Below are 18,820 nucleotides of genomic sequence, written 5' to 3'. Positions count from 1 at the left end.
AATTTATTAATTTCTAATTTTTCTTCTATTTCCCTTATTTTCTTCTTCACCATAGCTGTGCAACTTTTACCTAACTCAAGGTACCAAAATGACCCAGCAAACCAAATTAACTACGAAGAGGGCCACGAATAATTTACACAATACTACGGCAGAAAAAATCGAACACAAAGGAACAACAATGGATACTTAGAACTGTTAAGGTGAATTAGAGAAAACAAGTAAAAACATGGATAATATATGATCAACAGAAACCTGGAAATTGTACCACGAACCGGAAAAAAAACAACTCGCCGACGATCTCGAACGTCCTCAACACTCAAAACCGAACAACCACAAAAATATCTTTGTCCCTTTGTTTTTTCGCTCACTTCCCCATCTCTTTTTCTCTCATTCTCACCCCCCTCCCCCAGATCTGTTTCTCTGTCCCTTGTGTGTATGTGTGTTTATCTTGCAGCCGTTTCTGGTGGTAGGCGGCTAGCTTTTAGATTGAGAACAAGAAAAGCTCAAAATCCGAAAGGGGGAGGAGGGGGGAGGCGCTGTTAGGCGTAGATGGGGAGGAGGGACTGGTTGGGTTTGTTTGGTCGTTGTTGTGGGTTATTGGTGAAGCCGTGTTTCTGGTCGTTGGGGATGGTGCGAAGATACAAGGGTGGTATGTAGAAGACGAGATTCCGGAGGGGGGGGGGGTTCTATTATGGAAATCGGCGGATGAGATTTCTTCTTCTTTTTTGGTTTTCCTTATAGTTTCTGTTTATTTTTTTGATTTTATAATCTTTTTAATGAATAGTAACAGATACACGCGCCATTTGAATGTGACTTGTATGCACTATGTCCACGTAAGATAAGTTACCGCCACATAAGCATAGTCAATGGTCAAAGATGTTTATTAGTTATAGGTTTCACGAGTTTGAGTGTTTAAATGGGAAAGACTAAAGTTTGTGTATCGGCTTTCAAAAGCCCTACAAGTTTAAGTGGTCAGGAAGCCATTTTGTCATTGTTGAATAGGATGAGCAGAATAGATACCGTGGGGAAAATATCTGTAAAAATGTCACCCTAAAAGCTAGCTTTTGTATGGTTGAATTTATGCTCACAAATTTATGTTTAAATACTCACTTGAGAGCCAATTCTTCTTGCAAAACTAATAAACTAGTATTATTTTTTTGAGAAAGATGTGATAATTCTCTAGAGATATATATCCTATGCCAAAAAAAAAAAAAAAAAAAAAAAAGATCGCACCTGCAACAGGAACCAACGAAACACAGAATAATTAGTGGCAAAGAAATACTAAAAGATAAACGAAAAAGGAGCCAATAGTGTATCATTGGACAGGGGCGACGATTCTTATCAACATATATAGGATATAACAAGAGAATCTAAAATTTTAAAATAATTTTTTATTTTATTTTCTTAAAATGGAAGCTGATAAACAAAAATGTTCTGATCCTAATCCACCCAATCTACTAACAAGCCTTTTTGGTTGTACTTTAACAATGGATGAGATGTGAATGGGGAACGAAAACAGTAAAAAGGAATAAAGCTAGAATTATCTCTTCTCCTTTAGTCCAATATACTTTATCTCATTTTTTGCAGTTTCTAGACAGATCCATCATACGCCACTCAATCATTGGGTTTTCTCTTTTTATCTTCGTCCAATTTGGGCTTCCGTTTACAAATTCTGTTTTCCGTATTTAATCACTTACTTTTATAAATTCCGTTTTCCTTATTTAGTCACTTGCGGAATGATACTGTTTTTCAATATTCCCCAATAAGGCATCAAAGAACGACAAGTGTCCTGGATTCTTTATACATGTCGCGAGCAAATTTTCTACATGCATAAAACCTTCCAATTTTAGACAGAGGCGGAGGTTGAATTTAAATTTTATATTTGCGGTATTCTAATTCTTTTAAGTTATTGGATAATAATCCGTACATATTTAATAACTCAAGACAAATATAAAATTCATATCAAAGTTATTAGGTTTGGTCAAACCCGTAACTATATGGGTGGCTCCTCCTTTGATTTTAGGGTACGAGGATGAGTGCCTTCCTAACGGACAAGTGGACACTACACCGAACGTATTAATTACCAACCAAAAAAATGAATAAAATTATTTTATTCCGATGGGAGGAAGAGCTGTCATCGTGCTAATTTTGAATATATTATATATAGGCAACACAAAAGTTCAATTTGTAACTAAAGAAGAATAAGAAAACAACGTTGCTATAGTGTCAGCATATGCGAAATAATATACTCCATTATCTTGCTCTAAAAAAATTATAAGTTCCATGCAAGCCTAATTTATAGTTGCAAATTACTTGCAATACAAAAAATTCTTGCAACCGCGTCCATGTATTGGGAAAAAACTGAGTTTATATTAAAAGATGATGTGGCATGACACGTGAATTAGTTAAATGGTCAAAGCACAGCAATTGACTAAGAGGCACGGATGGAAACAACCACGGAAAGAAGAATTTAAATAGGCACGAGACAACGTATAGATACGAGTCTCGTACCAATTTAAATTATCTACAGCCAACGGATAGAAGACATTGAAAGCAAAGATCTGGTGACAGAAAGGAGTCCAAATTCATTATTAAATACTTGATACGTTATGAAGTCGGTATTTAATAGGAATGATTGTATAACGGCCTATTTAATATCATTTATTACTCATGATTGTATCATTAAAGCTGAGACTTCATTCCTTTACCTAGAATTATCTATAAAAGGAAGAAGTATCATCATTTGTAAGGACACGGAATACTATTGAGAATTCATTGAAATATACATTTATTTGCTTCTTACCATCGTTCTCAAAAGTATTTTATTTTTGTCTCCTGATTATCAGTAATCCGAATTTCTTTTTAGCTTTGACCAAAGACTCAGATTTTTGGTTAAACAAATTGGTTCCGTTACCGGGAATCTGATAATCTTTCCTTTTAAACTACATCTTATCTATTAGGCGTCACCATGTCAAACAACAACGCCGACAATAATAGTAACAATACATTGGGAAACCATGAGAATCAAATACATCAAAATCAAGATAATGTGGTTCCCTCTCCTCTAAATTCACCACGTCAATCTCGTGAAGGCACTCCTGTTACCGAATCACGTGCTGATCAACAAGAGCAATCTGAACATTTTGAAGGAGTTACAACTGAAGCTTTGCAAAAGCTAATTGATGCACAGGTCGGCAAAGCTCTTCAGGCACTTGTTAGTCGATTTGCCTGCTGCGCCACCTACACCAACTCCTAATAATAATACATTGGAGAACCCCCGTTCTGGTCTTGATAATTCTGGAAACGGAGCAACCCCCAGTGAACCACAAGAAGGGGGACCAGGTAATTTAAATAATTCGTATTTGCAAAATTTAGTACTAGCCTTGCAGAAACAGCTTAAGGAACAAAATGAGCGTATTGAACAAATCCCTGGAGTTCCACCTGTAATAAAAGGAGTAGACATGGACAAATACTCACAACAACCATGGAAGCCTAGTGCTGCTCCCCTTCCAATTCCGAAAAAGTTCAAAATGCCTGACATCCCGAAATATGATGGTACTACAGACCCACGTGACCACGTAACTGCATTTACAACCGGCGTAAAAGGCAACGACTTGACCAAACAAGAAATTGAATCAGTATTGGTCAAGAAATTTGGAGAAACACTCACCAAGGGTGCATTAACCTGGTATTCTCTTTTATCTGAAAATTCTATTAATTCTTTTGCTGAGCTTGCAGATTCTTTTATTAAAGCAAAGCACATTCGGGAGCACAAAAGGTTGAGAAAAGGATGGAAGATATTTTCAAAATCAAACAAGGGGATTCAGAGTTGCTTAGAAGCTTCGTTGATAGATTCCAGCGTGAAAGAATGACTCTACCTCGTGTGCTTGACAATTGGGCTGCTATAGCTTTTGCAAGTAATTTAAATGACAAAAGTTCTGAAGCCACGAGACTACTCAAAGAAAGTCTTAGAGAATTTCCTGCAACAATATGGAATGATGTTTACAACATGTATAGCACGAAGCTGCGGATCGAAGAAGATACCGTACCTAAGCTCCATCATAAAGAAAGGGGTGGTACTCGAAGGTCAGAAACCGAAAAAAGATCAGGTAAAAATAGGTACGATCCATATATGGGACCCGCAGTAAAGGACCCACGGTCGAAACAAGATAGCCATCAATATGATCAAAAATCAAGGAATCGGGATTCTGGTTCTTCTTCAAAGTTCAGGAATGATCGGAACAGACAAGAATCACGAGATGATGACAGGAGTTTAAAGGCACGATTCGGTGGATATAATTTTAATATCTCTACCTCCGAGCTCGTAGCTGTTTTAAGAAGCATGGGAGATAAGGTACGGTGGCCAAAAGAGATGCGGTCAAATCCAAGTAGACACAATCCGGATCATTGGTGTGAATTTCACAACGATCACGGGCACAAAACTTCAGAATGCAGATTCCTGCAGAGTGAAGTGGATCATTTATTAAAGCAAGGGTACCTTACTGAGTTATTTAGTGAGAAAGGAAAACAAGCTTATATGAAAAACAGACAAGAGCCACCATAACCTCCTTCACCCAAAAGGACAGTGAATGTCATAAGCGGGGGAGAGGATATTCACGGCGTAACCTATACAGCCTCCAACAAGGTTTCTAAGGTAACAATAACACACGGGAAACGAGTGCGGCAGGTCCTTGAAAATGAAAGTATTTCATTTGATGACGCAGATACCGAAGGAGTAACAACTCCACATAATGACGCACTGGTAATATCTTTACTTGTACACGATACTAATGTAAAACGAGTTTTGATTGATCCAGGGAGTTCTGTAAACATTATATTATTAAGGGTACTATGAGAGATGCAAGCTGAAGACAAAATGATACCCAAGGCGCACACCTTGTCAGGCTTTGACAATTCAAGTGTAGTAACAAAAGGTGAGGTATTTCTAACAACTTTTGCTATGGGTGTTGTGAAGGAAACTAAATTTCAGGTAGTTGATATGGAAATGGCCTACAATATGATCATGGGGAGACCATGGATACACGATATGGACGCTGTCCCATCAACTCTACATCAGGTTATTAAATTCCCATCACCATGGGGAATTTGCCAAATTCGTGGGGATCAGCAGATGGCTAAAAGTGTCAACGCTGTAACAAATACGAGCACCGAGAATAAAGAAAAGTAGCAATTACAGGAAACAGTTGAAGGTAAAAAAGATCAAACTTCAACTGAACAGGAAAAGACGGATTTGGACTCAAGACCTGACACAATTCAAGAACCTGAAGAAAAGAAAAATCCGTCGCTAATCTCATTTAGCGACGGATTATCAAAAGATTCTTCTAGCAACGAGCATTTTAGCGATAGATTAGCGACGACGTTCGTAGCTAAATCCAGTTTTTTTGGTAGTGTTTGGACTCAAGACCTGACACAATTCAAGAACCTGAAGAAAATGAAAGCGTCAAAATGACAATTGAAGATCTTGAGGCAGTGATGTTATTTGATCAATGGCCTGAACGGAAGTTTTATGTCAAGGCCAATTTAAGCACGAACATGCGAGGTATGATAATCGAATTTTTAAAAGCTAACTTAGACTGCTTTGCTTGGTCCCACGCTGACATGACAGGTATTCCACCAAATGTGGTCACTCACAAACTCAATGAGGACCCCTCTTTCACACCAATAAAGCAAAAGAAACGGAAACAAGGTGCTTTCAAGAACCAGGTGATTCAGCAGGAAGTCCAAAAGTTATTAAAAATCGGATCAATTCGTGAGGTAAAATATCCTACTTGGTTAGCTAATACAGTGTTCGTACCCAAGAAAATTGGTAAGTGGCGTGTTTGTGTAAATTATACCGATTTAAATAAAGCCTGTCCAAAAGATTCCTTTCCCTTACCGCATATAGATCAACTAATTGAAGCAACCGCAGGTCATGAACTTTTATGTTTTTTAGATGCATACTTAGGATATAATCAGATTAAAATGGATCCTGGTGATGAAGAAAAAACTTCTTTCATCACAGACAGGGGGACTTACTATTATAAGGTAATGCCCTTTGGCCTCAAAAATGCTGGGGCAACCTATCAAAGGTTGGTCACCAAAATGTTCCAAGAACATTTAGGGAAAACGATGGAGGTATATATAGACGATATGCTCGTCAAAACCCAGCAATCTCACGACCATGTTTCTCATCTATCTGTTACTTTTGAAATTTTGCGAAAATTTAATATGAAACTCAACCCAGAAAAATGTGCATTTGGGGTGGCATCAGGTAAATTTTTGGGTTTTCTTGTTTATAATTGTGGTATTGAAGTGAATCCTTCTCAGATCAAAGCAATAGAAGAAATCCCGGATATACTTACTAATAAAAAGGAAGTACAACGATTAACGGGAAGAATTGCAGCTTTGGGGAGATTTATTTCCAAATCCTCGGAAAGGTGTTTTAAGTTTTTCTCTGCACTTAAAAAGCAAGATCATTTTGAATGGAATGAAGATTGTCAACAAGCTCTTAGAAATTTGAAAGCTTATTTGTCAAAACCACCGTTGTTGGCAAAACCGAAGGTGGGGGAAAAACTTCTCATTTATTTGGCCGTGTCTGAAGTCGCAGTAAGTGCTGTTTTAGTCCGCGAGGACCAAGGTAAACAATCTCCTATTTATTATGTAAGTAAGTCCTTATTGGAAGCTGAGACACGATACCCACAGCTAGAAAAATTAGCATTAGCTTTGATCATGGCATCTAGAAAGTTAAGACCTTATTTTCAATGTCATCCCATTGTAGTTGTTAAAGCTTTTCCACTTCGAAATATATTGCATAAACACGAACTTTCAGGAAGATTAGCAAAATGGGCTATAGAACTAAGTGAGTATGAAGTTATTTATCAACCCAGGACCGCTATAAAGTCTCAGGTACTAGCTGATTTCGTGGCTGATTTTAGCCAGGGGATGCATTTAGAAGCAGAAAAAGAATTATTAGTTTTTAATGGTGCGAACCCGGGGACTTGGGTTTTATACACTGACGGTTCATCTAATGTAAAAGGGGCAGGCTTAGGAATAGTCCTCGTACCACCTGCGGGTGAGACCATTAGACAGGCTATAAAATGTCATTCTATAACTAACAATGAAGCAGAGTATGAGGCTGTAATTGCAGGTTTAGAATTGGCACGAGAACTCGGCATAACACAGATTATAATCAAGAGTGATTCTCAACTCGTGGTTAATCAGATGCTGGGGACTTATACAGCCAGAGAGTCACGAATGCAAGAATACCTCGCAAAGGTACGGAAGTTAATAAAGCAATTCCAAACTTGGAAAGTAGTGCAGATCCCAAGGGATGAGAATGTAGAGGCAGATGCTTTAGCTAACCTTGCGTCCGCAGCAGACGTGGCAAACAATACAGATGCTTCGGTCATACATCTATTTCATTCCGTTCTTGAACCTGATAAAAACGAGGTAAATTTTAATCATCTAACATGGGATTGGAGAAATGAAATTGTTGCCTTCTTACAGCACGGAACCGTGCCTAATAACAAAGGAAAGGCTTACGCGCTTCGCAAAAAAGCTGCACGATATTGTTTATATCAAGGTAATCTTTATCGAAAGATGTTCGGCGGACCACTAGCAAGGTGTCTCGGTCCCTCTCAAACCGAATATGTCATGAGAGAAGTACATGAAGGACATTGTGGGAATCACGCAGGAGGACGGTCACTGGTAAGAACGTTAATTCGCACAGGATATTATTGGCCTAAGATGGAAGAAGAGGCAACCAGTTTCGTGTCCAAATGTGATAAATGTCAAAGGTACGACAATAATATGCACAGACCAGCTGAGTTACTACATCCTGTTTTAGCCCCTTGGCCCTTTATGAAATGGGGAATGGATATCGTAGGTCCACTTCCACAAGCAAAAGGTCATGTAAAATTTCTACTTGTACTTACAGATTATTTCACTAAATGGGTAGAAGCAGGGGCATTTAAACAGGTATGAGAAAAAGAAGTTAAAGACTTCATATGGCGAAATATAATATGCCGCTTTGGAGTACCAAAGGAGATCGTGTGTGACAATGGACCACAATTCATTGGAGCACAAGTTATAGAATTTCTTCGAAGTTGGCAGATCAAAAGAATAACATCTACGCCATATCATCAAGTGGGGAATGGACAAACGGAATCAACTAACAAAGTTATTATCAATAACTTGAAAAATAGGTTACAAGATTCAAAAGGTAATTGGCCTGAGGTGTTACCCGGAGTACTATGGGCTTATCGTACAACGACCAAAACAGGCACTGGAGAAACACCATTTTCGATGGTTTATGGTACGGAAGCCTTAATTCCAGTTGAATTAGGTGAGCCAAGCACACGGTACGATCAGGCAACGGAGGAATCCAATAATGAGGAGATGCGGGTTAGCCTAGATTTACTTGAAGGAAGAAGAGAAGCTGCTTTGATAAGGATGACAGCACAAAAGCAAGTAATAGAACGATATTACAATAGGAAAGCACGCCTCAGATTTTTCAAAATTGGGGACTTCGTGCTTAAAAAGGTGTTCCAATCTGCAAAAGCTGCTAACTCAGGAAAGCTAAGTCCAACATGGGAAGGACCATACAAAGTCCGTGGCATTGCGGGAAAAGGAGCATACCAGTTGGAAACAATGGATGGTAAAGTTTTACCCTCACATTGGAATGCTATCCACTTAAAAAGATATTACTTTTAAGAAAGTACCTACGATCAGGTATCATCATGTTAAATTTTTTCTCTTGGTTTATTAATATTTTACTAACGATTTTAGATGCTAGGCAAAATATCCTAACTCGTGCCAAATGATGAGTCACAACTTGCAAGGCAAAATGGAGTATTCTTAAATTCCTAGCCCAGGGTTACAATTAATCTGATGGAAAATACACACGAGTTAGGCAGTCTTCATCTATAATCGCACCGTCGAGTCCCGTATATCTTTCTGTTTCAGGAAAAGGGCCAAAGTAAAAGAAATAAACAAGTGCTCGAGGCTTCATACTTCACCGCTCAAACACTTGGGGGACTACATATTATACACAGATAGGTGCAGAGAAACAGATACGAGTATCGAACAAAAATCGGCCACAAAGAAGCAAGTGTTGAGAAAAAGTTACGAAGTCTTCAGCATTCATGAGAACAACAGAGTCATCTCTCAAACTCATAAACAAAGTCACCTCTCAAACCCTTCTTAACATGTAAAGATAGGGTCATGACTATGTACTGAAACAGGTTATGAAGAAAAACCTTGTTTATTTTATGTTATTTACAAATCTGTTACAAGAAAAACAGTTACGAGAAAAGTTGTAGATGTATTGTAATACATGTAACAGTCAAACACTTGTTAAAAGTTTATGAATGAAAACTTGCCAAAGTTGTTTCATACAAAACGTGTGTTTTCCTATTACTTTCATCGTATTTTAACACCATTATGAAGTTGAGACGTCTTCTTCATTAAGTGTCGATAAAATAAAAGGGCCCTCTTTTATAAGCCTCATGTCAATAAGTCATGGGAAGAATCATAAAGCATTTTCAAAGGATAAAAATGCTAAACTATTCTATAATCATGGACCCAATTCAATTCAGCGGGATCCTTCATTCACATTTTTTTCCACCAAGAACGTTTTCTAAAACTCTTTGACCCCCGAATTTGGAGTATCCTACTTTCACGCAATTCACAGGGTTCAACAAGCAATCGATATTTCACGATCCTAAATAAGTAAGGAAAAGGCAAGAGTAGAACACATTGAAGTACTAACAAAACTTCTTGATATAATTAAAAAGACTAAGTAGAAACTTAGTCAATAAAAGTTTATACAAGTGCCCCATTATGATAACTGGGGACTTTCACCAAAAAATCCTTTTAAAAAAAAATAACTAAGGGATAAAACCATCATTCAATTGAAGGGGTTGTCACGGAAGCTTCAACTTCCACAGACTGGGTTATAGAAGTTTCACCCTCTGAAGCTGGAATAGCAACATTTTCAGTTGAAGCAGGAATTGTAATCCCAATTGCTGTAGTATTCACTTCCTCATTTAAAAGTTCTTCTGTTCCAGGAACTTCAAGTGCAGGAGAAGGAGTATCAGTAGACTGTTGGCTTTTCTCGATGGTATCTATGACTTTGGCCAGTTCAGACTGCAAGTCAAAACCTTCTTGAGCATCTTCCGTCAAAGCATCACGACGAGAATTCAGGAAAGCCCAACTCACTTCTATGTTAAAATTTTCCTCTAGAAGTCCATATTCCTTTTCCCACATAACAAGATCGTTTTTTAAAATTTGATATTCAGCTAAATGGGAAACAAGGGAAGCTTCAAGAGAAGCATGAGAACTCTTCAAGGCATGAATCTCGTCAGAAGAAGTCTGTAAGTCAGCCTGAGCTTGAGTCAAGCTTTGCACTAACTCTCCTGCATATTCTTCCTTTCTAGCCAAAAGTGCCTTCAGCTCTCTAACTTCTTCACTAGCTCTGGATAACTGTTCTGACAAAGAGCATTCCAAAAGCTCTTTGTCTCTTTTCAATTGGCTTGAAGAGGCTTTGACAGTTGCCAGTTCAGAAGTTAAACCACGGTTTTGCTGCTCCAGGAGATTTTTATCTTCTTGCAACTCTTCTATGGTCCCTTGAGCATTTTCGAACTGCTCCTTCCAATTGGTTGCTTCAAGCTGGGCTCCCCTAGCTATTTCCTCAACCTCGTGGACAGACTTTTCAGACTCACGAGCTTTTCTTTCCAGTAGGGAAATTCTTCTCATTAATTTCGTGCCAATAAGGTTAGCCTACAGAGGTAAGTCATGGAAATGAGAGATTGAAGATAATTTAAAAAAAAAAACTTGTTGGTAGAAATACCTTCAAAGTAGAATGAACTACGTCATTCATCAAAGTTAAGCAGCTATGGCTCTCCATCTTCTTCTTCTCGATATCTTCAATTAGAGGTTCGAGCCAAACATCGGCTCTGCCGGTCTTCCTCAAGAGGCTATGATTGGCAGGAACCTCCGAAGTAACACTTCTCATTGTCATATTTCCGCTGCTAGAACCTGTCTCTGTATGATGAACAGAGGGAAAAGGAGCAGTGGAAGGAATGGAGGGAAAAGATGTAGAAACCAACACCGGAGCGGAAGTAGGTGCGGTCGAAGCAGCCAAGGGAACGGATATAGGAGCGGTAGAAATTGGCAAACAAACGGAAGTTGTCAAAATTGGTAAAGAAATACTTACGGCTGGCAGAGGAATGGAGGAAATAGGAACAAATGAGGAAAGAGGAGCTTCATCAAAAACAGGCCCGAGCTCGCCACTCCCGAAACCACTGTCAAAAAGGTGCTGAATTGACTCATTATTATCTCTTGGTTCGGCATCCTCATCAGATTGAATCAAAACAGGTTCGGTGGCGGAGGTACGAGCAGGAGTGTTTTCAATTTCATTATCAATGATTATTCGTCTCCTGGCCCTTGGCCTGGTAATTAGGGAGGTACCCTCCTCTTCTTCTTCAGAACTTTCCTTTGTAGCTTTTCTTTTAGGCAGCAAGGCTCGAGCCTTATCTAAATCCAGAGCAGCATTCGCAGACATGCGAATGGCCATAGCTACTTCAGTCGTCATTCCTCTAATGCCAAATCCTGATTAAAGGATGGATATACATGATTAAAGTTGAGGAAAAAGCGCTTAACATGTAAAAAAATTTATAAAAGAGGGGATACCATGTGTTTTGACTTTCCAGCCATGTAAGGAAGAAATTGATTTCCAAGTTCTCTGCTCCCTAGAAGCAATCTTCAAAAGTGAGTCTACCCAACCACGAAAGTTGGGAATAGGTTCCACATCTCCCATGGTTGCTACAAAAAACCAAGAAGGGACGAGATTAAAAAACAACTTTCTTTTGAAATTCTCAAAAGTAAGTACGGTAAATAAAAGGAAACCTATGTTCAAAATTCCACTTCTCAGGGAAGGGAATATTTGTTTCACCAATCAAGTCCACTGTACGGACAACAACGTAACGAATATACCATCCACGATCTTTATCATCCTCAGGATTTACCAAAACCTTTTTGATCCTTGCAGTTAAGGTAAAAACTCCATGGCGTATTAAGTTAGGATGGTATAGATGAATGAGGTGAGAAAAAGTGAAATTGACATTGGCCTTGGAAGATAAATATCTCAAACAAGCCACTGTTTTCCACACCAATGGACCGATTTGGGCCAAACAAATTGTAAAGAAACGACAAAAATCGAGAATAACTGGGTCAATCGGAGGATTGAAACCTAAAGTGAAGGGGTAAGTGTAAACAGAAGAATACACACTTCTAAAAGAGGAAATTCTTTGATTTGGGGAAGGAATTGACATTCGGAGACTATCCTTCCAGTTACAATCTCTTCTTATGGTGGGGATTGTAAGTTCGGTTACTATTGTTGGGTAAGTATCGGCTCTTTCTAAATTTTTAATTTGTTTTTGAAGAGACGTTTTGTCACTTTCAAAAGACAAATCGATGGGAACTATATCATCAACTGAGGGTTCTTGAGAAGGATCAAGAATTTCCCTACTCTTAGAAGAAGGGGCTTTTGGGATAGAACTCCTTGAAGAAGAACCAGAGGAGCCGCCTCGCGTAGATTCTAACCCTGTTCGAAGTCTACCTCCTCCGCCTCTTCTGTGTCTAACAGGGGCGTTGGGGAATTGATCTAGAATTGAAACTTTTTTACGGTTAGGGTTTGAAGAAGATATTGTTAAGAAGGAAGTAAGTGCTGAAGATTTGTGAAGAAGACAAATGAGGACAAAGTTATGTGTAAAATGGGAACCGTCAACTTTTTAAGTGTAATGATGAAAAGCCTATAATGAAGGCAGCTATCACTTCGTAAATAGTGAGAGTGAAGAAGTCTCGAAAAAGAGTATGAATAGTGGAATCAATTAGAAAATGACACATGGGCAGAACATTAAATGGAAAAGACTGATGAGACGTTAGTACTGTAATGAGCATTAATTACGGTAAAAATTCCTTTTACATGAAGATCCACTTCCCAATTATTTAATTGATAAAAAAAATGGAAAGTGGAGGGACTATCTGTATTGGGAAAAAACTGAGTTTATATTAAAAGATGATGTGGCATGACACGTGGATTAGTTAAATGGTCAAAGCGCAGCAATTGACTAAGAGGCACGGATGGAAACAACCACGGGAAGAAGAATTTAAATAGGCACGAGACAACGTATAGATACGAGTCTCGTACCAATTTAAATTATCTACAGCCAACTGATAGAAGGCATTGAAAACAAAGATTTGGTCACAGAAAGGAGTCCAAATTCATTATTAAATACTTGATACGCTATGAAGTCGGTATTTAATAGGAATGATTGTATAACGACCTATTTAATATCATTTATTACTCATGATTATATCATTAAAGCTGAGGCTTCATTCCTTTACCTAGAATTGTCTATAAAAGGAAGAAGTATCATCATTTGTAAGGACACGGAATACTATTGAGAATTTATTGAAATATACATTTATTTGCTTCTTACCATTGTTCTTAAAAGTATTTTATTTTTGTCTCCTGATTATCAGTAACCCGAATTTCTTTTTAGCTTTGACCAAAGACTCAGATTTTTGGTTAAACAGTCCACATGGCGTCATTATTCTTTCCCCGCTCCTATATAAACCTTCTTTAATATGGCCAATTTCCCATTCCCTTATCATTCCTCAAACTTTCTATCCCAAAAAAATAATCTCTCTCTATCAATCACTACGTCTCTCTCTGTGTCTGCTATTTAATTTAATCATTACTCCCTATGGAAAGAAATCATCACTTGCATCGACAACTTGCCAACCTAAGGCAGTCTTTTTTTGATCAGGTTTCTCTTTCTTTCATTTTCTTGCTTTCATCCTCCATATAATTTAACATGTTGTAATAACAGGTAAATTTATAATTACTCCATTATTTTAAGTTATTACTATTCATTTATTATTAAATAGAGTTACTTGTAATTGAACTCTTTAATTAATTAATTACTACTAGCTACTATATATTTACCTAGTTGTTGCATGCATTCGTTCTTTTTGTATAAGATATGCACGATACTCTTCTCCGATCCACATGCACTGGGCACGTGTATTATAAGAGTTTGGTATCTCGTGGGTGCAGGGATATCTTGATGAGCAATTTATTCAGTTGGAAGAGCTACAAGATGATGCTAATCCTAACTTTGTAGAGGAAGTTGTTACTTTGTTTTATAAAGATTCAGCTCGCTTAATCCATAGCATTGACCAGGCATTGTGAGTTATTGTTTCATGACTACTCCTTTAATTTTATACACATTTACATACATCTTAATTCCTAGTAATAACAGAGTACTGATAACGATCTAATTAGTTGAAGACGAGACTACATTCAAGATTCAAGAATGACTGTCTAACTATAGATGATAGTGAAGTTAATCATGTTTATATTTAATGCGTTTCAGGGAGAAACATCCTCTTGATTTTGCAAAGCTAGATAGTTATATGCACCAGTTCAAGGGCAGTAGTTCAAGGTAACAACACCATATATAAAAATGTATGTGACAAATTAGCTAGATACTCAAGAAGTACCAATATTTTTCTCTCGTCTTGCGCAGCATTGGAGCCAAGAAGGTCAAAATTGAATGCACGCAGTTCGGGGAATACTGTCGAGCAGGAAATGTGGAAGGGTACGGAATTTTTTTTAATTTAATTTTTATACATATATAATTTTTACAAAATCAATTTTATGTTTTGTAACTTGTTACCTACCTTATTTCTAATTAAGTTACTAATTCCACTTATTATGAGTATCTTTTAAATGACGACTTGATTATGCAAAAGTTCTTTTCTCCTTATTTTCTAGTTACTCACCCATTTTTTATGGGTACTCTTTTAGATGATCTGATAGTATAAAAAAATTATTTTTCATTGTATACATGGAAGTTAAACTCATATATATATTTCCCATGCATCATATGACTACTCCATTCCAACATTTTATGGGATGTTTATGGAGCAAAGCATATACATACACATATATATAAGGCACTATATATATCTCTAATACATATAAACTATATATATATATATATATATATATATATATATATATATATATACCAAAAAGTTTCTATGGAAATCGTAATCAATGCCTTGCGAGATGCTCTTGCATAATGCATGCTACTGGCCTATCCGGAATTTACTTTAACATATGGCGCTTTACGTATTTAAAGGACATCTTGGTACACAATGTATTGACATTCACGCCGGGTCCAAGAAAAGGCCGCACCCTAAGGGGTATGATATAGACAGCTTATCCTAAAGCAAGTATTAGTGGTTACTTCCATGGCTCGAATCCGTAATTTATAGGTCACATAGAAATAAACTTTACCTTTGCTCCAAAACTCCCCATCATGGCGCTTTAATTTACATATATCACATTTATTTTTTGGCTCTTTCTTCAACTTTTACCCATTGTCATGACGCTACCTTCGAGTTCTCACCTTCTCTACTGATGCAATCGCAATATCATACTAATTTTGTATACCTTAAGGTAGAGGCCCATGATCAGTGGCGGAGACAAGATTACTGCCAAGGGTGTTAAAAAAGAAAAAAGTTAGAAAGGTTACTGTCAAGGGTGTTCAAGAAAAGAAAAAAGTTAGAAAGGTTGTAGCTAGTGAGAATAGAATCAATGACTTTTCAAAGGTTTTGAACCCCCTTGACCACTAAGCTGCGTTTTTGGGCCGTGTAAAGAGGATTCAAAACATAATATATAGAGGTAAAAAATAAATTTTGCCTTACATATATAATGTAATTTTTCCACGAAGGGGGTTGGAATGAACACTTTTCCGCCCCCTAAATCCGCCCCTGCCCCGTGACGTTCTAGAATATTCATCCGCATGCCTTGAGGTTCGACTAATTCGAATTTTGCTCTCGAAAATTATAAACATCACAAAATTGTATGCTAAGATGGTTACTGATAAAATTTTAACGACAATACGCGTGTACCACAAAAAGTATATATTGTCGAAAAAAATCATGTTTAATTACTGTAATTTTGTCAAATGCCACTAACAAACACGTTGAAATATGAAACGACAGTTATTCCATCTCCTTTACTTTTTAACTTTTCATCAAGTTCGAAAATTTGAAACTATTAAGGAACAAATAATTAAAAGGTCAATTTTTGTTGCGCAAAGATGTCTTTACGCTTTATTTTTAGGTGGGCTGTCAGGGAATCAAGGGATGCATGTTCATTCATCTGGACTGGGTGTCTAATTCTTAATCTTAATTATTACGTGACTGATTTTTTTCTGTTCTTTTTTGTTCTCCATGAGTTATAAAGCAGATGCAAGAGAACTTTCCAGCAATTAAAGAGAGAATATGCCGTACTCAGAAAGAAGCTAGAAGCTTATTTTCAGGTGGCCTAGTTTTCTTATTATAATGTTTTATTTCTACCTCGAATGACTTGCATCGTCAAAATTAATTAACATATATATAAAATATTTTTGATACAGCATGTACTCCTTTATCTTTAATTAAAAGTCTTGAGTTTGAGTCTTGAATTTTCTTTTTGTTAGAAAGTACTTTATCCCAAAAATGGTACTTCCTCTCGAATCTTAATTAGTCGGGTCCTAAAGCAGAATCAGACATCAGGTGAAAATTAAAATAAAAATGTCGATCAAATTTATATTTAACTAATTCCAGTGTTACTTTGTGCAGTTTGTAAGACAAATTGGACCGATTGAGACGGCGAGTCGCCCAAATTAAAGTAACTCGCGCGTGAGGATTGAGGAATATGATCTAAGTGACTGAATAGGACAAAGTGAAATCATTGAGAACAAACTGTAGTACAAAAGGTGCATGTACAAGGGACCATTCCCTACTACCTTCTTAAACGTAAAAATAAAGGGAAGCATATATATGTTCTAGTATTAGAGTTTAAGTAGCACTAGCTAGCTAATAATATGGTTGTATATATTAAGCATATAGGATGTGCTGTTGTATACATGAAATGAAGACTTTTTCACATTTTTATTCACCTTTAGTTTTCTCATTCGTTTTCACCGAAATCGAAACCGAAATACCAAATTAATTCGGTTCGGTTCGGAATTCGATTTTTCGGATTTTATGCTCACCCCTAATGGAATTAAACCAAATATGAGTGAAGAATACTTACCCTAATAGCTCCACTGAAAATCTCCTCAAATTTCACCTTCTCCCGAGCACTCCAATGATTTTTATGAAATTGGACTTAAACCCTCGTTTTCAAAATATAATCTGACTGCCTAGGCATTTCTTCATCGCGAACGCGATATAACCCTCGTGTTCGCGAAGCTTACTGCTTCACAGAGCAAAATTCCTTCTACACGACGCGATAACCTTCTCGCGAACATAAAGCACATCAAACTCAACAGGTCGCGAACGCGACCTCTACTACGCGAATGCAACCTTTACTACGCGAACGCGTAGAACAAAAGCATTGCGGACCCAGCTATCCCCCTTCCTCTATGCGAACGAGACAGGAGACTTCCGAACGCGATGACCAGAGACCACACTTCACGATTGCGAAACTATCTTTGCGAACGCGAAGTCCAACTCCACAGCCTCACACTTTAACCCTTCGCGAACGCAGGACATGCATCGCGAGCGCGAAGGTCAAAAACCTACAACACCAACAGCAGGGATTCTACAATTTTTCACAGCATGAAATGGTCCGATTGACCACCCGAAACTCACCCGAGGCCACCGGGACCTCAAAAAAATATGCCAACATATCCCATAACCTCACTTGTTCCAGCCTTCAGAGCGCTCATAACAATATCAAAACACTCAATTCGCTTCGGATTCAAGCCTAAAAATTCCAAAATCTTCTAAATTACGCTTTTGATATAAAAAAACCCAACCAAACCACGTCAGAGTGACCTGAAATTTTGCACACACGTCACAAATGTCACAACGGAGCTACTGCAACTTTCGGAATTACATTCCGACCCCTATATCAAAATCTTACCTATCAACCGGAAAAACCAAAATCTTAATTTTGCCAATTCAAGCCTAAACCTTCCACGGACTTCCAAAATGCATTCCGATCACGCTCCTAAGTCCCAAATCACCTAACGGAGATAACCAAATCATAAAAATTCCGATCTGAGATCATATACCAACAAGTCAAATCTTGGTCAAACTTTTCAAATTTCAAGCTTCAAACTGAGAACTTTCTTCCAAATTCATTCCGATTACCCTGAAAACCAAAACCAATGATTTACATAAATCATAATCCATCACACGGGGCAAGTCATGCCCGAGAACTAACGAGCAAAGTGCAAAATCCCAAAACGACCGGTAGGTCGTTACATCCTCCCTCACTTAAACATACGTTCATCCTCGAACGTGCCCAGAGTTGTTCCAAAAGTCAACCAATTACTGAATAACCATATCATGCATATACCCGGGGGAGATCCCATGTCACCCTATCTCATATGTGTCTGATAATACAATATAACTGACATTCCACAATCCAACCTAGCCCATAAACCTTAGAACCACACTTCACTTCTGAAATCATTCACAAGATCAGAATCTCTCATCTATACTCTGAATAAGCCCGAACAAGCTGTGATAACCCATACCTGTAATCTCAGGTGAAATCACATAATATACCACATAACTCAAACACTTGTAGTGATAACTTCTAATCACAGTAGTTGTATACAACACCCGAATACCAATAGAAAAACTCTTATCAACTAAAGTCTCGTTCCAATACTTCCATATACTGCCAATGATAAATGAACGCGCAGTAGACCATAACCTTCTCTCAGATCAACCATTCATGAAG

At 37.7% G+C, this 18,820-nt stretch overlaps 1 protein-coding gene across 1 annotated transcript; it reads left to right on the top strand.

The window, feature by feature from the left end:
- The first annotated feature begins 13,683 nt into the window (after positions 1 to 13,683).
- Positions 13,684 to 17,035, top strand: LOC107812606 (histidine-containing phosphotransfer protein 4). The gene is made up of 6 exons (XM_016637752.2): positions 13,684 to 13,832; positions 14,123 to 14,253; positions 14,442 to 14,510; positions 14,595 to 14,666; positions 16,328 to 16,400; positions 16,702 to 17,035. The coding sequence occupies exons 1-6, from the start codon at positions 13,770 to 13,772 to the stop codon at positions 16,747 to 16,749; spliced, it is 456 nt and encodes a 151-aa protein (XP_016493238.1). The 5' UTR covers positions 13,684 to 13,769; the 3' UTR covers positions 16,750 to 17,035.
- The last annotated feature ends 1,785 nt before the right edge of the window (positions 17,036 to 18,820 follow it).

The sequence above is a fragment of the Nicotiana tabacum genome, chromosome 6, assembly GCF_000715075.1.
Source record: "Nicotiana tabacum cultivar K326 chromosome 6, ASM71507v2, whole genome shotgun sequence".
Lineage (NCBI taxonomy): Eukaryota > Viridiplantae > Streptophyta > Magnoliopsida > Solanales > Solanaceae > Nicotiana > Nicotiana tabacum.
The sequence above is the reverse complement of the archived record's forward strand: the minus strand, read 5'-3'. Positions and strand labels throughout refer to the sequence as shown.

Excerpts from the sequence above, each read along its gene's own strand:
- LOC107812606 (XM_016637752.2), top strand. The coding sequence starts at position 13,770 with ATGGAAAGAAATCATCACTTGCATCGACAACTTGCCAACCTAAGGCAG. Across the intron at positions 14,667-16,327 it reads CGAGCAGGAAATGTGGAAGG|ATGCAAGAGAACTTTCCAGC; the intron begins GTACGGAATTTT and ends GTTATAAAGCAG. Across the intron at positions 16,401-16,701 it reads AGCTAGAAGCTTATTTTCAG|TTTGTAAGACAAATTGGACC; the intron begins GTGGCCTAGTTT and ends TACTTTGTGCAG.